This window comes from Salvelinus sp. IW2-2015, linkage group LG7, assembly GCF_002910315.2.
Source record: "Salvelinus sp. IW2-2015 linkage group LG7, ASM291031v2, whole genome shotgun sequence".
Taxonomy (NCBI): domain Eukaryota; kingdom Metazoa; phylum Chordata; class Actinopteri; order Salmoniformes; family Salmonidae; genus Salvelinus; species Salvelinus sp. IW2-2015.
The window spans coordinates 8,433,188-8,459,729 of NC_036847.1; the positions used below are offsets into that span (position 1 = coordinate 8,433,188).

Here is a 26,542-nt window from a genome sequence, read left to right on the forward strand (position 1 = left end):
TATTTAATAGATTTTTGGATACGGCTGTAACGTAACAAAACGTGGGAAAAGTAAAGGGGTCTGAATACTTTCTGAAGGCACTGTATGCTGCTGTTTTATCGCGTGTGCAATTATGTCGAGGTGTTCGTTGTTTGCAGTAACTTCTTTATTGTTGTCATATCCCAAATGGACGTGGCAATTTCACCATTAAGGATTCCAGCTTTCATGCTTCTCAAGCTAAGTCCCAGCTATATCCTGTCCGCAAATGTATTCTGATCCAAATGAATGATGCCTGTCTTTGTGTTTCTCTCTCTTTCTCTCTCCTGTCTGTCTGTCTGTTTGTCTGTCTCGCTCTCCCTACGTGTGTGTGTGTGTGTGTGTGTGTGTGTGTGTGTGTGTGTGTGTGTGTGTGTGTGTGTGTGTGTGTGTGTGTGTGTGTGTGTGTGTGTGTGTGTGTGTGTGTGTGTGTGTGTGTGTGTGTGTGTGTGTGTGTAGCGGATGGAGACGCGGACGGCACGGCCTTTCTCCTTCTCCTTCAACACCAGTGACTACCGCATCCTGCACATGGACCAAGACCAGGGCCGTCTCTACTTGGGCAGCCGGGAGTACCTGGTGGCTCTGGACATGCACAACATCAACAAGGAGCCCCTCATAGTAAGAGCAAACACTATGATGACTCCTATGATAAAATTCCATAGAGACAGATACATATATTATCTGATAAGATTTCCCTGACGAAGATGGCCGCCATGGAGTCAAGTTGCCAGCATCCATTCTTGTGTTTAATTACATTTGATGAAATATTCAGCCACTGTAGCCATCTGTACGCCTATGAGTGCAAATAAGTCACACTTGACGTCCACAGGTATAATGCTTTTATTTTATTATGACCTATTTATAAGCATGTATGAGCCTTTATGATGTCCTATTTTAAGGCTTAGAATATGTAATGTCTACACGCAGAAAATCATACAATGCACCAGATCTGAAATGTTGCATTTTCTACACTTCTTCCTTCAGATTCACTGGCCGGCCACTACCCAGAGGAAAGGAGAGTGTAGAATGACTGGAAAGGGTGGGCAGGTTAGTGTCCTTTACGTCTTGACCATTAGCTTTAATGTATAAAAAGGGCTACACAAATACTGTTGTTATTTGTAGTACAGTAAATATGCACAGTATGTCAAGTGTATTGATTGTAACTCTGTTCCCTCTGTCCTAATCAGGGGGAATGTGCAAACTTTGTGCGTCTGATCGAACCCTGGAATCGCACACACCTGTACACCTGTGGCACAGGGGCGTACAAGCCCATCTGCACCTTCATCAACAGAGGATGGAGAGCAGAGGTACGGACACAAACAAACATGCACACGCACAGACAGACGCACACACAAACATGCCAGATCTGGGTTCAAATGCATGTGTATTTGAGTATTTGTTATTTAAGATACTTTTTTGTGTGTATTTGAGTATTTTTTAATACACCACATAAAACAATTACTTTTATTTTAAATACTTTCCTGGAATACTATTTGAAACACTTTTCAAATATCTTTCCCCCAAACATATTTCAAATACCTTGCTATAAAAATTGAGCTAAAAGGATGTACACTTCCTACATGATTGGACTCTTTGCAGTATTATGCTGGCATGTAAACAGTTCAAAGGCAGCCATACTGGACAATGCATTGTCAGTACATATGAGGAAATCTTGGATCACTACAAGATCTCAACCAAAATCAACACCGTGGTCACCGCTAATGCAAATAATAAGGTTGTTGCTTTTGCTAATTTTGAAGACGACATCCGAAGAAGAAGAAGATGCTTTTCTGACACAATACAGCTCACTCTTAAAAATGACTTTAAATCTGCAAATAACCACAATAGAGTCATTTCCAAAGCCTCCAACATTGTCTCCCACTACCACAAATCAACATTTGCACAGGATAGTAAAACATAATAAAGAGAACTCGGACCTTGCGTGGGTCCAGATAAACTGTGTTAGGCCAGTGATTAATGTGCTTAACTTCTTTTAAATAGTATCCAGTCAAAACTCTGTTTTCACACCTGATTGTGCAAATGACTGGGCTTATAATAACACGTTTCCCTAGGCTCTGTAGGCTATGGGCTCTCCGACCCTGTTCGAGGGGTCCTAGGCCTATAGGCTACGCTTAGAGTTATTTGGCCACTTTAGTTGTGATACAACCCTCATCAAAACATATAGGAATATTGGGTAGGCTGCATGTGACTATGATTAGAAAAAGTCCCCAAAAAATGCATTGCCTTAGACAGCACACGGTGGCCATCATTCACGATAGAGGTCGACCGATTAATCGGAATGGCCGATTAATTAGGGCCGATTTCAAGTTTTCACAACAATCGGAAATCGGTATTTTTGGACACCGATTTGGCCGAAAAAAAAATATATCTATTTTATTTTACACCTTTATTTAACTAGGCAAGTCAGTTAAGAACACATTCTTATTTTCAATGATGGCCTAGGAACGGTGGGTTAACTGCCTTGTTCAGGGGCAGAACGACAGATTTTTACCTTGTCAGCTCGGGGATTCGTTTTTGCAACCTTCCGGTTACTAGTCCAATGCTCTAACCACCTGCCTTACATTGCACTCCACGAGGAGCCTGCGTGGCAGGCTGACTACCTGTTACGCGAGGGCAGCAAGAAGCCAAGGTAAGTTGCTAGCTAGCATTAAACTTATAAAAAACAATCAATCTTCACATAATCACTAGTTAACTACACATGGTTGATGATATTACTAGTTTATCTAGCGTGTCCTGCGTTGCATATAATCGATGCGGTGCCTGTTAATTTCTCATTGAATCACAGCCTACTTCGCCAAACGGGTGATGATTTAGCACTGTCGTTGCACCAAACCTAACCATAAACATCAATGCCTTTCTTTAAAATTAATACACAAGTATATATTTTTAAACCTGCATATTTAGTTAATATTGCCTGCTAACATGAATTTCTTATCATTAGGGAAATTGTGTCACTCCTCTTGCGTACCGTGCAAGCAGTCAGGGTATATGCAGCAGTTTGGGCCGCCTGGCTCGTTGCGAACTGTGTGAAGTCCATTTATTCCTAACAAAGACCGTAATTAATTTGCCAGAATTGTACATAATTATGACATAACATTGAAAGTTGTACAATGTAACAGCAATATTTAGACTTAAGGATGCCACCCGTTAGATAAAATACGGAACAGTTTCGTATTTCACTGAAAGAATAAAGTTTTTTTTCTTTTCGAAATGATAGTTTCCGGATTCGACCATATTAATGACCAAAGGCTCGTATTTCTGTGTGTTATTATGTTATAATTAAGTCTATGATTTGATATTTGATAGAGCAGTCTGACTGAGCGATGGTAGGCAGCAGCAGGCTCGTAAGCATTCATTCAAACAGCACTTTCGTGCGTTTGCCAGCAGCTCTTCGCAATGCTTCAAGCATTGAGCTGTTTATGACTTAAAGCCTATCAACTCCCGAGATTAGGCTGGTGTAACCGATGTGAAACGGCTAGCTAGTTAGCGGGGTGCGCGCTAATAGCGTTTCAATCGGTGACGTCACTCGCTCTGAGACTTGGAGTAGTTGTTCCCCTTGCTCTGCAAGGGCCGCGGCTTTTGTGGAGCGATGGGTAACGATGCTTCGAGGGTGGCTGTTGTCGATGTGTTCCTGGTTCGAGCCCAGGTAGGGGCGAGGAGAGGGACGGAAGCTATACTGTTACACTGGCAATACTAAAGTGCCTATAAGAACATCCAATAGTCAAAGGTATATGAAATACAAATGGTATAGAGAGAAATAGTCCTATAATTCCTATAATAACTACAACCTAAAACTTCTTACCTGGGAATATTGAAGACTCATGTTAAAAGGAACCACCAGCTTTCATATGTTCTCATGTTCTGAGCAAGGAACTTAAACGTTAGCTTTTTTACATGGCACATATTGCACTTTTACTTTCTTCTCCAACACTTTGTTTTTGCATTATTTAAACCAAATTGAACATGTTTCATTATTTATTTGAGGCTAAATTGATTTTATTGATGTATTATATTAAGTTAAAATAAGTGTTCATTCACTATTGTTGTAATTGTCATTATTACAAATAAATTTAAAAAAATGTCTGATTAATCGGTATCAGCCTTTTTTGGTCCTCCAATAATCGGTATCGGCGTTGAAAAATCACAATCGGTCGTCCTCTAATTCACGAGTGATAATATGGGCCATTATCACGTACCAGTCGGAACAGGGGCAGAGGAATAAAATACATGTCATTGAATAGCGAATGCTAGCTTTTCTGGTTCATTTACATGCCAGCCAGGTAGGCTACTCCGGTTGTAAAGAGAAGCAATGTGCTTAATATTGGCCCTAGCCTATAGAAAGCTGATGTGACCTGTTCTTTTTAGAGGCCATTAAAACTCTGTTTTCTTGCATAGCATAGCCTATAGAAATGTTGTGCAACATAGGCTTATGGGAACACTCATTTCATTCTATGCATCAACCAGCTATGAGGAGCTGGCTCTCGCTGCACACCAGGTGATCCTATTCCGCTCAAACTCTGAATACCAAGGCTCTCATGAAGTGATTGATTTGTTTTTCTATTACATTTGCATTGATGTCAGTGTGATTAGAGAGACAATGGAGCGCTGAGCACCAGGCCATTAGCAAGTTTGGTAGGCTACTAATGACCATAAGTGGCATCAGAGCGCAGTTTTGGAGAAGCCCAGTTACCGTGACTCAATGGTCACGTGGAAATCGACTGCGGTCATGAAATTAAACTACTATGTACATTTACAACTATTTTGTTTTCCAAATACTTCCAACGATATGTATTTTTAAGTAATTGTAAATACATGCCAATACTTTCCAAATGGTATTTTGAAATGCATTCCAATATTCAACTATTTGTTTTTTCAAATAAAGGTTATCTAAATATTAGTTTTGAAATGTAATAAAAAGTAATTGAAGTACCTAAAATAGTATCTGAAGCCAAGTCTGAAACATACCTACATCCATGTATTGTCCTCTCTGTGCAGGAGTACCTGTTCAGGCTGGTCCCTGGCTATGTGGACTCAGGGAAAGGGAAATGTTCCTACGATCCGCGGCAGGAGAATGCTGTGGCCCTTATCAGTGAGACCTCTTCTTGTCTGTTCATCATAACAGTTCCCCCCACAGTTCTCACTTACAATACCAAAAGCCATCATCATCATCCATCTTCCTCTTTTGTTCCCTCTTTGTTAGATGGGAATCTGTATGCAGGGGTCCACGTTGACTTCATGGGCACGGACCCGGCCATCTTCAGAACCCTGGGAGACAGACCTGCCGTCAGGACTGAGCAATATGACTCCCGCTGGCTGAATGGTAAGCTTGCCCCTGACCCACAGGTGACACTTTGAGCAACTCATTACTATTTTGCCCTGAGAAAAAGTCAGCCACACCTCTCTCTCTCTCTCTCTCTCTCTCTCTCTCGTCTCTCTCTCTCTCTATGTCTCTCTCTCTCTCTTTCATTTGTCACTTGCACAAATACAGCGAAATGCTTACCTTGCAAGCCCTTCCCAAAAGTGCAGTACCAAATTACAATTTGCAGGGATACTGGAGTAGTTGAGGTAGATACTGTATGTACATGTAGGCAGGGATTAGGAGAAGGTCACTGGTAACAAGATAAATAATAATAATCTCTCTCTCTGTCTCTCTCGTTCTCTATTACCCTCTTTTCTCAAATTGACTAATGTCTGTCTCCATCTCCAGAGCCTGTGTTTGTGAAGATCCAGCACATTCCTGACAGCTCTGAGAGGAACGATGATAAGCTCTACTTCTTCTTTCGGGAGAAGAGCCTGGATTCGGCTGGGGGGGGCAGCCCCAGTGTCCTGGCCAGGGTGGGCCGAGTATGCCTGGTGAGAGGCCCTCGTATATCCCCCCTGACCTCACAAACACACAGACACATACACACACACCACAGGAGGCTGCTGAAGGGGAGGATGGCTCATAATAAAGGCTGGAATGGAGTGAATGGGATGGCATCAACCACATGGAAATCGTGTGTTTGATGTGTTGGATTCCATTTATTCTGTTCCAGCCGACACTATGAGCCCGTCTTCCCCAAGTTAGGGGGTAATACCTCAGTTTCAAATCATTTTCTCCCATTTCGTTCCTACTAAACGCACAACCATTGGACACTAGAAAGCCAAGTGGTTGTGGTGATGATATTGAATGATCTACCATTTTACGTAAATTCCCCCTAACTTTGTTTCACCTTCCCAGAATGATGATGGGGGTCAGAGGTCACTGGTCAACAAGTGGACTACCTTCCTGAAGGCTCGGCTGGTGTGCTCAGTGATAGGCAGTGATGGTGTGGAGACCTATTTCGATGAGCTGAGTGAGACTGCTTTTCATTCCTGCGGCATTGACATGCTGTACAGTAGGCTGCAATTCAATCAGTTGCAGATAAAGGAAAATGTTCCGAATGTTTACGCTTTGATTGAATTGAAGGCTTAGTCTTATTTTGACACTTGTTTATAGAAAAGGCACTGTTAACACCTTTGTCAACTTGCTTCCCATCAGAGGATGTCTTCATTCAGCCAACACAAGACGAACGCAATCCTGTCGTGTACGCTGTCTTTTCCACTGCGGGGTAATATATCACTTGAATCATTCCAAAATGTTTTTTTTACACAACCATACATTCTATGTCCTTTGTTAGTGTCGGGCTAAAACAAAAGCCTGCCCGCCCAGTAGTTCTCCACAAATTAAGTTCTAGAACCTTGGGGTAGTTCAGTAGCGGTGCGTGGGTAAAATCACTGGGGAAGCCAAGCCACGGGAAAAAGTCATATTACAACCTACGTGTAAAATCACTGGGGAAGCCAAGCCAGGGAAAAAAAGCCATATTGCATGTGTTGTGATAATTGTGTTGTTTGCCCTACAACCTGTTAGTTTATATTCCTTAATACATTTAACCACACCTTTGTTTATCACAAAACCGGAGAGCAACATCTGTCCTGTGAAGTCCACAAAGCATATTGCATGTAACAAACAGTTCAAGCAAGTTAATGTTTCCGACATTTTCAGACTACTGAACAACTATTGATTTAGAACCATGGAGAATTACCGCAAGTCTCAAAGAAAAAAGGAGCTGCCTCCACTATTCCAGCACCATATCAATTTCAATATTTCATCATCATCAAATCACCTATGCTTAGTCTAATACAGTTACAACTAAAATATACCAAAAACAGTTTAGGGAAAGGGAAAGGGGGATACCTAGTCAGTTGTATAACTGAATGCATTCAACTGAAATGTGCCTTCCGCATTTAACCCAACCCCTCTGAATCAGTCTAATTAACGTAAGCTAAATATGATGTGGCTGTCCATGGAACTGATTTCTGTGTTTGTGTGTGTGTGTGTGTGTGCCTGTGTGTGTGCGTACGTGAAAGTAGTAAAAACTTGACTCACTCTACTTGTAGAGAAACACCATTGCCATCCTCCTCTCTTCCATGTTGCTGAAATGGTCTATGATTCTGTCATACAGTACACACTTTTAGTTTTTGTTGTCCTAGGCTACCTGGCTAAAATGCATGTTCTCTAGCCGACCTTCCTTTCATGGGGAATGATGAGCCAGCTAGTTAAAATTAGCCAACATTTAGCTTCATATTGAATTTCCATCCTCTCAGGCCAGGGGCACAATTTATGAATTTATGGTTGTATCAGAATCGCTGTTATAATCATTGGCTAGTACAAATAATTAAATAAAACCACAAGTCCCTTGACACTCTTCCCTTGACACTTTTTTCTGGTGCACCAGGACCATTCACAGTTGAGCTCACTCAGTTTAGCTCAACGCTGATTGGCTATTATTTTATTTTAAAAATTATCAAGAGAGGCCAAATGCTCGTTGGCTTCTTTTGCATTCAATGCTACAGACGGCAACAATGTCATACTCTTTTTGACCAGACAGCATCAGATAGATGGGCTACGCATACAGAGACAGAGGGGCGCTGTTTCGCTTTGCTCGGATGCCTTTCTTCCCTTGGCATCCATAAATACACACCACTGGGGTAGTTTATTTTGATGACTCTCTTCCACCACCTTTCCACCTCCTTCCTTAGGTCTGTGTTTAAGGGCTCAGCCGTGTGTGTGTACTCTATGTCCGACATTCGCAATGTCTTCAATGGCCCCTTCTCACACAAGCATGGACACAACTACCAGTGGACCCCCTACACTGGAAAGATCCCCTACCCTCGCCCTGGAACGGTACGTACACTCAGGACTAAATGCCTCCAGGAATGTCGAAAATGAATGGTAGATCATTTTACTAGTAGACAGTAGCCTAATAAACAAACAAATTATGGGTAGCTTTGAAGTTGCTATTGATCATAGAGTCAAATCTAGATCAACAAATCATCAAAAGAAACAATGTGTCAAACTGTCAGTGTCTTGGTGTGGTCAAAATCACATCATTCCCATGATCCAACACACAAGAACATGTTGAGCTACATGACGGCCGTATTCATTGATGTACATCGTAGCAAAACGTTGTGCAATGGAAAATGAAACATGCAGTTTTGATTGGCCAAGTCCAGATACAGTAGTTCTTCCCTGTTTCAGACGGTCTTCTTATTTTTGGTGCCACTGAACATGACCCAGTTCAACCAGAGCTCTCTGTCCTCTTCGTCTACAGTGTCCAGGAGGAACGTTCACCCCGGGCCTCCGCTCCACCAAGGAGTTTTCGGATGAGGCAGTGAACTTTGTGAGGGCGCACCCCCTCATGTACCACCCTGTCTACACCATACACAAGCGCCCTCTGGTGGTCCGAACAGGGGTGGACTACCAATTCACCTCCATCGTGGTGGACCTGGTGGATGCTGTGGACGGGAGGTATGAGGTGCTCTTCCTGGGCACAGGTGAGTCATGCTAGCTAGCAGCTGTAACTATTATCCACCTATTCCCAGAGATGACTTGCACTAGAGTTCGATTACTGTTCGATGACGTTGACTAGTACCTTAAATCTACTGACATGGAACTGTCATGATTTAGGTCATGCAATAAGACTGAAAAAGATACTAAACTCAGCAAAAAAAAGAAACGTCCTCTCACTGTCAACTGCGTTTATTTTCAGCAAACTTAACATGTGTAAATATTTGTATGAACATATTAAGATTCAACAACTGAGACATAAACTGAACAAGTTCCACAGACATGTGACTAACAGAAATGGAATAATGTGTCCCTGAACAAAAGGGGTGTCAAAATCAAAAGTAACAGACTTGCAGGAAATCACGCACAGAACGAGCAGTATGGCTGGTGGCATTGTCATGCTGGAGGGTCATGTCAGAATGAGCCTGCAGGACGGGTACCACATGAGGGAGGAGGATGTCTTGCCTGTAACGTACAGCGTTGAGATTGCCTGAAATGACAACAAGCTCAGTCCGATGATGCTGTGACACACCGTGACTCGTCAGTGAAGAGCACTTTTTGCCAGTCCTGTCTGGTCCAGCGACGGTGCGTTTATGCCCATAGGTGCCCATTGTTGCCAGTGATGTCTGGTGAGGACCTGTCTTACAACATGCCTACAAGCCCTCAGTCCAGCCTCTCTCAGCCTATTGAGGACAGTCTGAGCACTGATGGAGGGATTGTGCATTCCTGGTGTAACTCAGGCAGTTGTTGTTGCCATCCTATACCTGTACCGCAGGTGTGATGTTTGGATGTACCGATCCTGTGCAGGTGTTACAAGTGGTCTGCCACTGCGAGGACTATCAGCTGTCCGTCCTGTCTCCCTGTAGCGCTGTCTTAGGCGTCTCACAGTACGGACATTGCAATTTATTGCCCTGGCCACATCTGCCGTCCTCATGCCTCCTTGCAGCACGCCTAAGGCACTTTCACGCAGATGAGCAGGGATCCTGGGCATCTTTCTTTTGGTGTTTTTCAGAGTGAGTAGAAAGGCCTCTTTAGTGTCCTAAGTTTTCATAACTGTGACCTTAATTGCCTACCGTCTGTAAGGTGTTAGTGTAACGGATGTGAAATGGCTAGCTAGTTAGCGGGTACGCGCTACTAGCATTTCAATCAGTTACGTCACTTGCTCTGAAACCTAGAAGTAGTGTTGCCCCTTGCTCTGCAAGAGCCGTGGCCTTTGTGGAGCGATGGGTAACGATGCTTCGTGGGCGACCGTTGTTGATGTGTGCAGAGGGTCCCTGGTTCGCGCCCGTGTCGGGGCGAGGGGACGGTTTAAAGTTAAACTGTTACATTGATGCTGTTGACCCGGATCACTGGTTGCTGTGGAAAAGGAGGAGGTTGAAAGGGGGGTGAGTGTAACGGATGTGAAATGGCTAGCTAGTTAGTGGGTACGCGCTACTAGCATTTCAATCAGTTACGTCACTTGCTCTGAAACCTAGAAGTAGTGTTGCCCCTTGCTCTGCAAGGGCCGTGGCTTTTGTGGAGCGATGGGTAACGACGCTTCGTGGGTGACTGTTGTTGATGTGTGCAGAGGGTCCCTGGTTCGCGCCCGTGTCGGGGCGAGGGGACAGTTTAAAGTTATACTGTTACATTAGTGTCTTAACGACCGTTCCACAGGTGCATGTTCATTAATTGTTTATGGGTCATTGAACAAGCATGTTTAAACCCTTTACAATTAATATCTGTGAAAGCATTTGGATTTTTACGAATTATCTTTGAAAGACAGGGTACTGAAAAAGGGACGTTTCTTTTTTTGCTGAGTTTATGTGCTCTCAAAAAGGAAAAAGCAGACATTGCTCTATTACGAGAGACCACCCTCTGTGTTACTGAACATGCTAAACTCCACAGAGCTTGGGTGGGACAGCTGTATTTCCCATTTCTCAAATCAAACAGTAGAGGCACAGCCATACTTATCCATAAGCATGTTCCATTCATCATTGATAAAACCATATCTGATCCGGAGGGTAAATTTATTCTGATATCTGGGTCCCTATATGGGCAACCAATTCCTATTTTAAATATATATGCCCCTAACACAGATACTCCTGCTTTCATGTCGAAAATGATAACCCTGTTCTATGAGCATTGTATTTCCTTTGGAGTGCTGGCTGGAGATTTTAAGTGTATCCTCAACTCAACCCTGGACAAATCATCTCAAGTCCCCACCACAAACCCTAGATCGGCAATGTTTAACTCTCTTACTAAAGAGATGGGACTGATAGATATCTGGAGAGAGACTAATAGCTCAATTATGGACTATACATACTACTCTAATGTCCATAACACCTACTCTCGTATAGATTAGATTTTTATCGCAACGATTTTCATAAATTCTGCCACTTGTACAATCGGACCCATAGCACTTTCAGATCACGCCTTGTCCATCTCCGCTTTGACCTCTGTAAAAACATCCTGAGGTTAATGAGCTGGAAATTTACCACCTCCAAGTTATCAAACAAAGCATTCTATATATTGGTTACTACATGGATAGACAACTACACACAAGACAACAAAGATTCTCCTGTTTCTCCGGCCACAATGTGGGACGCTGCTAAAGCCACACTAAGAGGTCATCTAATTGCATATGCTTCCTCTAAGAAAAAAGCAATGGAAGCACACAGGTTAGATCTTGAGGGGGAGCTGGAACGCTGCGAAAAAGTACATAAACAATCCCCAGACAGCTCCTCCTGGAGTCAACTTAAAGCAGCCAAACCCAAACTAAACTTGGACTATACTCGGGAGAGTATAGTCACTAAACAGAAATACCATGAGTATAGCAATAGGCCTTGCAGATTGCTTGCTTACCAATTAAAAAAAGAGCGTACAATCATGGCCATCCGAACAGCAGATGACAAGGTCACATATGATCCAAATCAGATACATTTAACTTTTCATTATTTTTACTGCAAATTATACTTCTGAGAGAACATACGGATGCAAAACTCCATTCCTTCCTCATCAGCCACCTGGTGGAAGGGACTTTGTGGATCTGAGGCTCTTTCCCCTGTTGCCTCCATCATCCTCCAAATCCCACCAACATCAGCCACCTCAGAGCGCAACTGGTCCTTGTTTGGGAACACACACACCAAACACGCAACAGGCTGACCAATAAAAGGGTTGAAAAATTGGTGGCCATCTGGGCAAATCTTTTGCTTTTTGAGCATGACAGCGAGCCATCCATCAACAAGGTTGGAAAGTGACAGTGAAGATGAGGCCTCAGAGTCTGATGTTCAAGAGGTGGACATTGGGAAGGTCCAGGGAGAAAACATGGAAGCCTGAGAGGAAGACAACCAAAGCTTTAGTTTCTAGACTATCATTTTACAGATGTATGTTGAAAACGTTTTTGAGAGATGCGATGGATCATTGGGGATCATTCAATATTCCCTTTCTTTTGTTGTTCAGTAAAATCTTCCCATGTAAAAAGTAAACTCATTTAATTAAAGTTGAATTCTTAACTAAATTGTTTTTTACATTTCTATTGGAAGGATTTAATCATTTGCAATTATGTCTCCATATATGGTAAATATATCCAATGCAAAAAACATCTACATTTAAATGGTATTCATATTTAATTTGCATATACTTCTGTTAATTCCCATATATTCCCGTTAATTCAGACGGAAGGTTTCCACCTCTAAATATTCCCCAAAATGTGCAACCCTACTTATGACCTCCGCAAGTGATCCCAGGTTTGATAGACTCTGGTCTCCTCTACTCAACTATATTTCAAATTGGACAGAGTCAATGGGGTGATTAGGGAAATTAGTGTATATACATGTTGTGTAAGGTGCTGTAAAAACTCATTATTTGCTCCTTGTCTCAGCTAAAACTGGAAATAGCTAAGATGATCACAGATAGTGCTGCTGCAAATCGGTTTGTTTTGTTTTATATTTAATTTTATTATTTATGTCTGCCACATCTGTGAATGTGGAATGTGTTTTGTTTGTTGATTGAAAAACAAGAGAAGGTAACTGTAAATTGAAAAAGACAAACACATTTGGGATCATTAACCTTTAGAAAAAAATCCCTAACCGTAAATTTTGTAAAATAAATTGTACAAAATAAAAAATCTGTGTACTATCACAAAGCTACGTTTAACAGGTCCCGGTCCTCATCTAAAAGGCTCAAATATATATATTTTATAAATACGTACCGCAATAATGCTGTAAGTAGGAGAAGATACGCGTCTTTCAAATGATTTGCCATGGATATAATTAAAGTGTTCCACACGTCATCTTCGTTAACAATTGGAAAAATGGAGAGGAAGCGAAAGCGGCGAAGTCCTGTATGGCAATACTTTGAGAAGTTAAAGGAGAAGGTGATGAAATACAAACTTAGCCAGGTGGAATTGGGCTACAGCAGCAGTACAGGTGCATTGCTGAAAGAGTGTGATAATGGACGGAGTAAGGAAATCACATCGCTGATTAGAGAAATGATTGCTGTTGATGTCCAGCCATTGTCAATGGTAGAGGATGTCGGCTTCAATACCCTAATGGCATATCTAGAACCAGACTACAAGATGCCATGTCGAAGAACCGTGATGGCCCTGATGGAGAGCTCTCAAACAGCATACGTGGCGTTAACAACAGATTGTTGGACATTTATGAACACGCTCTTGTAGGACATTTATGAACACGCTCTCATACATCACTGCAACGAGCCATCACATTGATGAAAAGTGGGACATGAAGTACGTACTGACAACGGAGAACCTAAAATGGCATTAATACCATCGTTGCTGAGTGGGTGGGGGACGGCAGTAAAGTGAACGCTGTCTGGTTGGGTTTCTAGTAGTAACCACTGCCACAAAGTAAAAATTGACTATATCTTGACTATATCTTAAAATAAAAATGTTTTTGGTCTTAATTTAAGGTTCGGGTTAGCAGTGTGGTTAGGGTTAAAAAAAACATTTTAAGAAGAGAAATGTAGAAATAGGCGGACTTTGTGGCTGTGATAACTAGTGACGACCTGTATGTAGCCAGGGCTGCTGTAGATTGAAATGCATTGCCCCCTAACGGTCACACGCAGAACCATATCTAGATTATGAATTTACGCCATTTTATGATATTTTATTTAACGTTTATACGATGAAAAAAAAGTGTTAGATTTTTTATATTTTTACATTTCACACATACCTTCTCTGAATATGTTTCTAGGATATTTAGGCTATCTGTGGTACTATGTACGCTATGAACCGCTCTCCCCTCTTTTTGTAGATCGTGGGACAGTCCAAAAGGTGATAGTACTTCCTAAAGACACTAGCACAACAGAAGAACTCACATTAGAGGAAGTGGAAATGTTCAGGGTAATGACAATCATTACTATTTCATGTAAATCACTGTCTAGTATGAATTAATACAAGAAGGGAGATGGGACAAGCCAAAAGCTTCATTCTGCAGTATTATCTTCTCCTAACACCTATTTGTTGTTCTTTTTTGCAGACTCCAGCTCCTATTAAGACTATGATGTTATCATCAAAAAGGGTAGGTTTCATCAATTATCACTTGTTCATCTATGATTACTGCTGTTGTTGTGTTGCTGTTGTTTGTATGCCTCTGATTGTCCTTCCTCTTCCCTTCTGACCCACAGCAACAGCTGTATGTGTCGTCAGAGAGGGGGCTTACCCAGTTGTCCCTGCACAGGTGTAACGTCTATGGGAAGGCCTGTTCAGACTGCTGCCTGGCCAGAGACCCTTACTGTGCCTGGGATGGGGAGACATGCGCCGCCTTTAGCCCCTCCACCAAGAGGTGAGGCACCTTAGCACCAATGAGGGGGTTACATAATAGAGTGCCTTCAGAAAGTATTTATACCCCTTGACTTATTCCACATTTTGTTATGTTACGGCCTGAATTCAAAATTGATTAAATAATGTTTTTTCTCACCCGTCTACACACAGTGAAAACAACATGTTTTTAGACATTTTTGCTAATTTATTGAAAATGAAATACAGAAATATCTCATTTACATAAGTATTCACAGCCCTGAGTCAATACTTTGTAGAAGCACCTTTGGCGGTGATTACAGCTTTGAGTCATCTGTATCAGCTTTGCACATCTGGATTTGGGGATTTTCTCCCATTCGTCCTTGCAGATTTTCTCAAGCTCTGTTAAGTTAGATGGGGAGCGGCGGTGAACAGTAATCTTCAAGTCTTTCTATAGATTTTCAATGGGATTCAAGTCTGGTCTTTGGCTGGGCAACTCAAGCACTTTCACATCCTTGATCTGAAGCCATTCCAGGGTTGCTTTGGCTGTATGCTTGGGGTCTGTTGGATAGTAAATCTTTGCCCCAGTCTAAGGTTGTTTGCACTCTGAAGCAGGTTCTCATCAAGGATTAGCTTTTATTTGGTTCCATTCATTGTTCCCTCTATCCTTACCAGTCTCCCAGGCCCTGCTGCTGAAATGCATCCCCCATAGCATTATGCTGCCACCACCATGCTTCACGGTAGGAATGGTATTAGATGGGTGATGGGTTTTCTCCAGACATATCGCTTTGCATTCAGGTCAAAAAGTTAAAATGTTGTCTCATCAGACCACTGAATCTTTTGTCTTATGCTCTGTCTTTCACTTGCCTTTTTGCAAACTCCAGGCGTGCTGTCATGTGCCTTTGTCTCGAGAGTTGCTTATTTTTGGCCGCTCTCCCATAAAGCCCAGATTAGTGAAGTCCTATAGAGACAGTTGTCCAACTCGTCCCAAACCATCTCAATTGGGTTGAGGTTGGGTGATTGTGGAGGCCAGGTCATCTGATGCAGCAATCCATCACTCTCCTTCTTGGTCAAATAGCCCTTACACAGCCTGTTAGGTGTGTTTTGGGTCATTGTCCTGTTGAAAAACAAATGATAGTCCCACTAAGCACAAACCAGATGGGATGGCGTATCACTGCAGAATGCTGTGGTAGCCATGCTGGTTAAGTGTGCCTTGAATTCTAAAAAAAATCACTAACAGTGTCATCAGCAAAGCACCCCCACACCATCACACCTCCTCCTCCATGCTTCACGGTGGGAACCACACATGCAGAGATAATCCGTTCACCTACTCTGCATCTCCCAAAGACACGGGGGTTGGAACCAAAAATCTCAAATTTGGACTCATCAGACCAAAGGACAAATTTCCATTGCTCGTGTTTCTTGGCCCAAAGCAAGTCTCTTTTTCTTATTGGTGTCCTTTAGTAGTGGTTTCTTTGCAGCAATTTGACCATGAAGGCCTGATTCACGCAGTCTCCTCTGAACAGTTGATGTTGAGATGTGTCTTTTACTTGAACTCTGTGAAGCATTTATTTGGACTGCAATCTGAGGTGCAGTTAACTCTGATGAATTTATCCTCAGCAGCAGAGGTAACTGGGTCTTCCTTTCCTGTGGCGGTCCTCATGAGAGCCAGTTTCATCGTATCGCTTGATGGTTTTTGCAAATGCACATTTTCCGCATTGTCTGATCTTCATGTCTCTAAGTAATGATGGACTGAAATTTCTCTTTGCTTATTTGAGCTGTTCTTGCCATAATATGGGCTATGTCTTTTACCAAATAGGGCTATCTTCTGTATACCACCCCTACCTTGTCACAACACAACTGACTGGCTCAAACGCATTAAGAAGGAAAGATATTAATTGAAATGCATTCCAGGTGACTACCTCATGAAGCTGGTTGAGAGAATGCCAAGAGTGTGCAAAGGGTGGCTACTTTGAAGAATCTCAAATATAAAATATATTTTTATTTGTTTTTGATTACTACATGATTCCCCATATGTTATTATTTCATAGTTTTTGGATGTCTTCACTTTATTCTACAATGGTAGACAATAGTACAAAATTTAAATAAAAACCCTTGAATGTGTTAGCGTGTGTCCAAAATTTTGAACTGTACTGTATTGTAAAATTAGATTATTTCTGGTTATTTACTTTTCAATACATTTTCTAAACAACATATTTTTTCACTTAGTGATTATGGATATTCTGGTGTAGATGGGATGTACCTACAGTGGGGAGAACAAGTTTTGATACACTGCCATTTTGGCAGGTTTTCCTACTTACAAAAGCATGTAGAGGTCTGTAATTTTTATCATAGGATACACTTCAACTGTGAGAGACGGAATCTAAAACAAAAATCAGAGAAATCACATTGTATGATTTTTAAGTACTTCATTTGCATTTTATTGCATGACATAAGTATTTGATCACCTACCAACCAGTAAGAATTCCGCTCTCACAGACCTGTTAGTTTTTCTTAAGAAGCCCTCCTGTTCTCCACTCATTACTGTATTAACTGCACCTGTTTGAACTTCGTTACCTGTATAAAAGACACCTGTCCACACACTCAATCAAACAGACCTCCAACCTCTCCAAATCGGCCAGACCAGAGAGCTGTGTAACGACATCAGGGATAAAATTGTAGACCTGCACAAGGCTGGATGGGCTACAGGACAATAGCAAGCAGCTTTGGTGAGAAGCAACAACTGTTGGCGCAATTATTAGAAAATAGAAGAAAATAGAAGAAGTTCAAGATGATGGTCAATCACCCTCGGTCTGGGGCTCCATGCAAGATCTCACCTCGTGGGCATCAATGATCATGAGGAAGGTGAGGATCAGCCCAGAACTACACGGCAGGACCTGGTCAATGACCTGAAGAGAGCTGGGACCACAGTCTCAAAGAAAACCATTAGTAACACACTACGCCGTCATGGATCAAAATCCTGCAGCGCACACAAGGGTCCCCCTGCTCAAGCAGGCGCATGTCCAGGCCCGTCTGAAGTTTGCCAATGACCATCTGGATGATCCAGAGGAGGAATGGGAAAGGTCATGTGGTCTGATGATTCAAAAATGAGCTTTTTGGTCTAAACTCCACTCGCCGTGTTTGGAGAAGAAGAAGGATGAGTACAACCCAAGAACACCATCCCAACCGTGAAGCATGGAGGTGGAAACATCATTCTTTGGGATGCTTTTCTGCAAAGGGCAGGACGACTGCACCGTATTGAGGGGAGGATGGATGGGGCCATGTATTGCGAGATCTTAGCCAACAACTCCTATCCCTCAGTAAGAGCATTGTGATGGGTCGTGGCTGGGTCTTCCAGCATGACAACGACCCGAAACACAACGCCAGCCGGGCAACTAAGGAGTGGCTCCGTAAGAAGTATCTCAAGGTCCTGGAGTGGCCTAGCCAGTCTCCAGACCTGAACCCAATAGAAAATCTTTGGAGGGAGCTGAAAGTCCGTATTGCCCAGCGACAGCCCCGAAACCTGAAGGATCTGGAGAAGGTCTGTATGGAGGAGTGGCCAAAATCCCTGCTGCAGTGTGTGCAAACCTGGTCAAGAACTAAGAAACGTATGATCTCTGTAATTGCAAACAAAGGATTCTGTACCAAATTATTAAGTTCTGCTTTTCGATGTATCAAATACTTATGTCAGCAATAAAATGCTAATTAATTACTTAAAAATCATACAATGTGATTTTCGGGATTTTTGTTTTAGATTCCGTCTCTCACAGTTGAAGTGTACCTATGATAAAATAACAGACCTCTACATGCTTTTTAAGTAGGAAAATCTGCAAAATCGGCAGTGTATCAAATACTTGTTCTCCCCACTGTACTTTCTGAAGGTATTTTATGTTCTTTATTAGTGTTGTGACTTTACTTTAATTAATCTTGATGACTGTTATTTATCTAATCAACTATGTTTAATTGTTACCCGATTTAAATTAATCATGTAACAATTAACTCATTAGGAATTTGGGCACACACGAGAGTATTTCTTTAGAGTTACCATCTTCCGAATTAAACTCTGTCATGACGTTGCCCTCTTTGGGTACAGCAAGCCCCATCCCCCTCTCCCTGCCTCTCTCTGCCCCTACAACTAGGCTGCTGTGGTCAGTGAGGTCGTAAATTCCTAGGGAAGACCCTGCCTCATGGCCACACAGTATTGAGAGAGAGTGAAGTTTCATAGAGAACAAAGGAATTTCTTCCACCTCACAGAATTGAGGTCCGAACAACGTTTACGTTCCGGAGAAGGTATAAAAGATCGGTGAAGAATCCAGCTACGAACTGGTCCGTTTGTTACAACTTGGGGAAGCTCATGGAGACGGTGCGGACATTACCATAACGGTGTTATATAATAGCCTCAGAATGAGGTTTACATTTAATTGTTGTATAAGATGAATGAGTGAGTATGATACTGTTTGTAAAATTGTGTATTTTGGACTGTTAAATGAAGGAAACTCCAATTCCCTTTTGAGTGAGGACCGCCCATGAACCAGTTAAGGTCAGGCATCCTGGGACAGCCCCTTTTCTGCAATTCCGAATAACACCTCAATCTTGAGAATTCCTCAAATAGACCATGTTTCTTCTCAATCACGGAGGACAAAGGTTGCAGACCATTGCTGAATCTTTGAACCATACCACGTGGTTAAACTCTTAGACTATTGATACCAACAGAATGAGAACAAGTCTTTGATATTAATTACTAGTCTGCAGCTAGGAATTCGGTATCATTGAACGCGAAGAAGCACACCGCCAGAAACAACCATTCTACAACAATATGAATGAATGTCACTCTGAACTATCCCCTCTAACAGACAGAGAGGAGAGACGGACAATTCTACAAATAAACTAACTTTTCAACAGCGATCAAGACGACACACTGAGCGTAAATATATATATTGATTGCAATTGTTCCCGAATGAGTGAGCGTTCATGTGCATAAGATTAGCATTTCAATTGTTATAATTATCAACTGTGGGTTGTCTTCCAGTCGACCCCCACTCCCCCTTTTGTCTAACAAGCCGCCATGCCGGTTTAGCCCACTAGGGCACATTCTCCTATCATTTTCTGTAACCATATTTACATTGTTTGTTTGTTTATGCATTTCTGTGAATTACTTAGTTAGTAATAAATAAATGATTTAAGACAATTGATGTATGGATGACTCATAGTGAAGACTGGGTTCGTGCAGATAACCAACAATTTACGATGTTTGGAATGAGACTAACGTGAGGTAAAGTAAATAATTAATTAATCAGAAGACTATTGATCAGATATGAAAATATCTGAAAGGTTATATTAGGAAATTCTAACTTTGTAATCTGATATTTTCCTTGGTGCCCCGACTTCCTAGTTAATTACAGTTACATGATTAATCAGTTTAATCGCGTAATACTAATTACAGAGAATCTTTGATAACTAAAAGTCTTCATTTAATGATGCCAAAGACACGACAACTCTAAGGTTTTTACCTATTACATTCATAAACAGTTAACTCATTAATCATAACCTCGTATCATATCATCATTCTGAACAGTCGTAACCTCCTGCATCTTCAAAAAACCCAGCCTTACTTATGATTCAGTACTACACAAATTATTATTTATTTACTAGCTAACTAAATGATAACTCAGGATAAACATACACACTTAAATCATACAACAAGGTCCCTAGCGGACTGACACAATATGGCGGCTTGTTACAAAAGAGATGGGCAGAGGGACAAAGACATAATACTTTGGTACATTTAGAAACTGCTCTCACAGTAATCATATACTTTACACGAACCGTCACCCTTTTGTAGAAAGAAATGAATGTATTTACATGTAAATGTCATGGTTCGTCGTGTAGTCCTGAACAGAACTACAGAGTTGATTTCCCTTCCATTCGCTCCTGAAGATAGGCTAGCCAGCCATGTCAATGGTTCCCATTGGGGTGATGAGAGTGCGTTCTACAGTGATTTGAGAAGAGTAGGATAATGGTCCCACTTAAATTCACTTTTCTAGATAATTTACTTAGGACAGCTTATCAGCCATACCAGTGATTGTTGGGGGGTGATGTTATCGCCTCTACCTCGTGTTGAGATTGAGTTCGAACCACTTTGGACGTGAGCTGCAGCTACAGTTGAAGTCGGAAGTTTACATACACTTAGTTTGGAGTGATTAAAACTCGTTTTTCAACCACTCCACAAATTTTCTTGTTAAAAACTATTGTTTTGGGAAGTCGGCTAGGATATCAACTTTGTGCATGACAAGTACTTTTCCCAAGAATTTTTACAGACAGATTATTTCACTTTTAATTCACTGTATCACAATTCCAGTGGGTCAGAAGTTTACATACACTAAGTTCACTGTGCCTTTAAACAGCTTTGTAAAATTCCTGAAAATGGTTTCATGGCTTTAGAAGCTTCTGGTAGGCTAATTGACATCATTTGAGTCAATTGGAGGTGTACCTGTGGATGTATTTCAAGGCCTACCTTCAAACTCAGTGCCTCTTTGCTCATTGGAAAATCAAAAGAATCAGTCAAGAACCTCAAGTCTGGTTCATCCTTGGGAGCAATTTCCAAACGCCTGAAGGTACCACGTTCATCTGTACAAACAATAGTACGCAAGTATAAACACCATGGGACCACGCAGCCGTCATACCGCTCAGGAAGAAGACGCATTCTGTCTCCTAGAGATTAACATACTTTGGTTCTTCCGCAAGGAAGAAGCCACTGCTCCAAAACCGCCATAAAAAAGCCAGACTACGGTTTGCAACTGCATATGTCCTCTGGTCTGATGAAACAAAAATAGGACTGTTTGGCATAACGACCATCGTTATGTTTGGAGGAAAATGGGGGAGGCTTGCAAGCCAAAGAACACCATCCCAACATCCCAACCTTGAAGCACGGGGGTGCAGCATCATATTGTGGGGGTGCTTTGTTGCAGAGGGACTGGGGGACTTCACAAAATAGATGGCATCATGAGGAAAATGATGTGGATATATTGAAGCAACATCTCAAGACATCAGTCAGGAAGTTAAAGCTTGGTCGCAAATGGGTCTTCCAAATGGACAATGACTCCAAGCTACTTCCAAAGTTGTGGCAAAATGGCTTAAGGACAACAAAGTCAAGGTATTGGAGTGGCCATCACAAAGCCCTGACCTCAATCCTATAGAAATTTGTGGGCAGAACTGAAAACGTGTGTGCGGTAAGGAGGCCTACAAACCTGACTCAGTTACACCAGCTCTGTCAGGAGGAATGGCAAATTCACCCAACTTATTGTGGAAGCGTGTGGAAGGCTACCCAAAATGTTTGACCCAAGTTAAACAATTTAAAGGCAATGCTACCAAATACTCATTCAGTGTATGTAAACTTCTGACCTACTGGGAATGTGATGAAAGAAAGAAATCATTCTCGCTACTATTATTCTGACATTTCAAAATTTCTTAAAATATAGTGGTGATCCTAACTGACCTAAGACAGAGAATTTTTACTCTGATTAAATTTCAAAAATTGTGAAAAAACTAAGTATAAATGTATTTAGCTAAGCTGTATGTAAACTTACGACTTCAACTGTACATGCATGTCTGGTCTGATATGTCAATACTTAACCCATCATTCTATACAGTTCTTCAAAAGAGGCGGTTCGTGAGGCTGACATGCTCTCTGACCTCACTCAAGGGGGTGGTGACTACTTACTTATCAAAGTTATAGGAACAATTTCCTCTTATAGTTTCTAAGATCACCATCCCTCTCTTAACAAAAACACGAATAATTTTTCATACACAATGTAGAGGATGGAAGCTTTGTACATGTTGTGTATATACTTTTCATGTTACAGTATTTCTTTATAGAATTTTTAATGACATCACAAAATAACAACCAAAATGACATTATTATTCTTTAGATGGCCTTGACCATTCCCAAGTTCTATGTTAGAAATGTTGTTCCAGTATTCCACTTTACAATGTGTTAAGAGTTTCGGCTAGAAAATGTCTGTGAAACAAAGGCACATTCCTGTGTGAATTTAGAGAGGGAGATAACTGAATATTCTAATCCTTGATTTACAACAGGTGTGAACTGTCAACCTCCCACCAGCTCCCATCTCCCCCTCTGTGGGTGAGAGGTGATCTGGCTGAAAGTTATTTATTGCCAAGCTGATCTGACCTATTTGGATCCTCACAGGACAGTCATGACATTAGTTTAGCTGAAGTAATTCCATCCAAACTGCTTACCGGGTTTCAGGCATAAGTCAAAGTTGTGATAATGTATAGAGGGTAATTCACTGTTCCATACTTGTTCACAGGCGAAGCAGAAGACAGGATATTAAGCATGGAAACCCCTTGCGGCAGTGCAGAGGGTTCAATGCAAAAGGTACGTGATTCCGGCCAAGCACTGAACATATCTCCCTTACATCTTATATAGAGTGTGTATCTGAAAGCCTGGTCTGGCGAATAGATTTTTGTAAAAGGAGTTAATTATTTTCTGCATACAATGGTCTCGCAACACAATCTCACGAAGGAGTTAACCACTGTTAATGGGTCAAATGGAGTCAAAAGGCCTTTTATTCAGATGATGCCGTAATCTATACTTCACTTTATTATCTCTGATTCTGTCTCCTTCAGTGGAGAAGCGTCTCAGTGAAACGGTGCAGTTTGGGTGAAGGGGAGCAGTACGTTCTGGAGTGCCAACCTAGATCTCCACAAGCGACAGTCAAATGGCTCTACCAGAAACCAGACGGCAGGAGAAAGTGGTAAGACAAGGCCTAACGGACCGTTTATTTAACTTTTGTATGATGGCTGTAGATAATGTTGTCTTCTCCTTTTCGCCCACGCTTGATGTTCCTTATCCCTTCTCCCCTTCCCCCAGCTGAGCCGAGACGGAGAGGTGCTGAAGACAGCTCATGGCATCTTGCTCAAGTCTCTGAGCCACGCTGACAGGGGCTGTACCACTGCCTGGCCACTGAGAACAACTTCAAGCACACGGTGGTCCGCGTGGCCCCTCCGCATCCTGGACCGGGAGATAGTGGAGGCCCTCACCTCCCTGGATGCCCACCGGAGGACCAAGAACCCCCATCACCACCCGCACCCCCACCACCCACCGCCCCCGCCTCAAACTCTGCCACCGCAGTTCTCCTCCCAGCCTGAGATCCGCCTCATCAACCAGTACTGTCAGTCCTACTAGGCAGCAATCAACTCCAACCTTCCCAAAACGACACCAACAGGAGGCATGTCAAGAGCCAGCCAGAGCCAGCCCCAGGGGCCCTATCCCCTCCTAGACCGCTCTCTCCCTCTCCTTCACTGGTGCACGGCCAGTCCTGGAGGGTCACAGTGGCCCTCCACACTGTAACGTGCAGAGTCACTCAGCTCATGTTGTGATGTTGTTGTTATGGTTATTGTTCCTCCCATTCCCATTCAGGTTAGTCTCCATGGGCCAATTCTGACGTTTCTGTTCCGTGCACATGAGCTACTGTGGCTATCTCTTTGGTAAATCATCTTATTGATTGTCAATGAGATTTGGAGTTTCCACTTGGAGTTACACAGCACAGGGAGGGTTTGGGCTCAAAATCTTCCCATTAATTTAGCAAATGAACTGCCTATTCAGTCCAAATTGTACTAGTTATCCTGAATGTAATCCTGATCCTATAAGCTGGGTAATTATCAATTGGATTGCTACTTTATGTTATAGTATTGTCTTCACTCAGTATATAGCAGTTTTAGAACTGCAGAGGATTGTTCAGTTGGTAAACCACAAGAGTTGTTAGCAGTACCATGGTAGTTGGCGATAGGGGAGACCCTATCATATGAATTCATTGTAAACCCATCTTTTACAATCATATGTTCACCCTGAATCCAAGATTTTCAAAAATCTGTTGTTTCAAACATTCATTTCTTTTAACTAATTGATGAAACATGGGCACATTTTTGTATTATTATGTTGTATTGTGTTTTCCAATTCGCAAATATTTTAAACAGTAGACATCCTGCCCAATGTCAAATCAGAAAGATATACGGGCTCAGTTTTTTCATCCGCCATTATTTTTTAAAGATTCTGATATAACATGAGGTGATAATTTAGCAATTTACATTGTTTCGATTGTGTTTTTAAACATGACGTGTCAACAGAAAATGTGGATAATCAGAAACTCCTGCTTAATTTGACAAACGTATTTGTTAGCAGGAGAAACTGGACCAACTGAGTCTTCTACTTCTTTTTAATTTGTTGGACTGCTTTGGGGTTTTATGCATATCATATTTTCCGCAATACAAACAATTACTGGGATCAAAACCATTAGCGTCAGCTAAACAGCTATCCAAGTCTCCGCTTGTGCTTCTTTTCTGCTACAGCACTTCAACAGTGGTGGTTAGGCAGAGACAATATTTTGGACAACGCTGTTTCCATTCTCCAGCCAAGACTCTAGAGGGATTAGCAAATGTACATTAAATAGGCAAGTTTTGGTTTGGAACGATTCATTCAGAAAAAGAGATTCATTAGCTTTGTTTTGATTATTGCAGTGAGAAAAGAAAATGGAGACAGTAACAGGAGTTTGCTAATTGTATTGCTTCTAAATGGACATACATTGACTCTTTCTATGGGAGCTACATTAACTTTTACACAGACTGACCCCTGATATGAACCTGATCCAACACAGAAACTGGATCTGGAAGGCTCTTTGAAGTTTTGACTATATTGACATGGCACACTGTAATGACAATGATTATTATACTCACTAGCACTCACCTGGGCTGCTATCCACCATTGTTGCTTAGAGCTCCTTTTTGCTGATTCATAAGCTGTGGGTCATCTTTCGACCTTATGCCATGTACTACGTGTGTACAGTGCATTCATATGGATTTTAGATCTCACAGAGTCTCTGTTAGGTTTGGCCCTTTTCATGAATCCACTGGCACTCTCACCCCGGCATGAAACATATTATTTTGAGACTAGATATTCCTGTTCTGCACTTTGGTGGTGGGGGTGTGAAAGGGCTGGGATGGGGAAGGGGATATTATTATTATCATGTGATTTACAGGACCAGTATTACCAGAAAGAGGATTTTGAGGATAAAAGAGGTCAGAGCCTTTTTGGAAACTAACCAGTAGAAAGATTTGAATTAATAAATTGTTATGGACAGGAACGCTCTAAAGCTTACTCAACTCTAAGCAAAGAATACTCTATTTGAATGAAAAATGGTGTTCTATTTAACATATTTTGCCACTATATTCACATTGTTTGTGGCTTCACGTGGCTTCTTTGCCTTTTCTTAGCTATAAGAGTTTGAATCCAGAATGTCTACTCTCGTTTCTGAATATAATTGTAAACACACAATCATCGAACAAAACAAAGTAACACTCGATACCAATCCTTCTAGAGCAGGTAAAGAATGTTTATGTGAGCTGATTCATGACGCCACACAGAGTGACATGAGTAAAATCAAAATATAGGCAAGCAGCCATGGTGGGGGTCAAGCTATGGCCCACAGCGCACATGCGGGCAACCAGAACCCTCTACAGTTAGCTATACTTACGTCCCTGAGCATATTGTGCCAAATTCCATGACTCTGAGTCAAAAAGATAAGAGCTATGCAGTTCTTCCAAAAGGTTTTCCGTACGCCTTATTCCCACTCAGTTTCAACCACTCCCACCAAAATTTCCTGAGAGTTAACAAATTATATAGTTTTGGCAAGTCGGTTTTAGGACATCTTAATTTTGTGCATGACACAAGTATTTTTCAAACAATTGTTTACAGACAGATTATTTCACTTTATAATTCACTGTATCCACATTCCAGTGGGTCATACACTAAATTTGACAATGTGCTTTAAACGCTTGGACAATTTCCAGAAAATGATGTCATGGTTTTTAGAAGCTTGAATAGG

At 41.7% G+C, this 26,542-nt stretch overlaps 1 protein-coding gene across 1 annotated transcript in view; it reads left to right on the top strand.

The window, feature by feature from the left end:
• The first annotated feature begins 345 nt into the window (after window positions 1–345).
• The window catches only part of LOC111966331 (semaphorin-3F), a 47,045-nt gene continuing 20,848 nt past the window's right edge, over window positions 346–26,542 (top strand). The window contains exons 1-14 of the mRNA XM_023990885.2: window positions 346–633; window positions 1,000–1,062; window positions 1,203–1,322; window positions 5,032–5,125; window positions 5,237–5,356; window positions 5,744–5,889; window positions 6,257–6,371; window positions 6,557–6,626; window positions 8,098–8,242; window positions 8,670–8,892; window positions 14,158–14,246; window positions 14,383–14,424; window positions 14,531–14,688; window positions 22,970–23,037. Coding sequence (XP_023846653.2) covers window positions 478–633; window positions 1,000–1,062; window positions 1,203–1,322; window positions 5,032–5,125; window positions 5,237–5,356; window positions 5,744–5,889; window positions 6,257–6,371; window positions 6,557–6,626; window positions 8,098–8,242; window positions 8,670–8,892; window positions 14,158–14,246; window positions 14,383–14,424; window positions 14,531–14,688; window positions 22,970–23,037 — 1,609 coding nt within the window. The 5' untranslated portion in view covers window positions 346–477. The remainder of the gene's footprint in view (window positions 634–999; window positions 1,063–1,202; window positions 1,323–5,031; window positions 5,126–5,236; window positions 5,357–5,743; window positions 5,890–6,256; window positions 6,372–6,556; window positions 6,627–8,097; window positions 8,243–8,669; window positions 8,893–14,157; window positions 14,247–14,382; window positions 14,425–14,530; window positions 14,689–22,969; window positions 23,038–26,542) is intronic.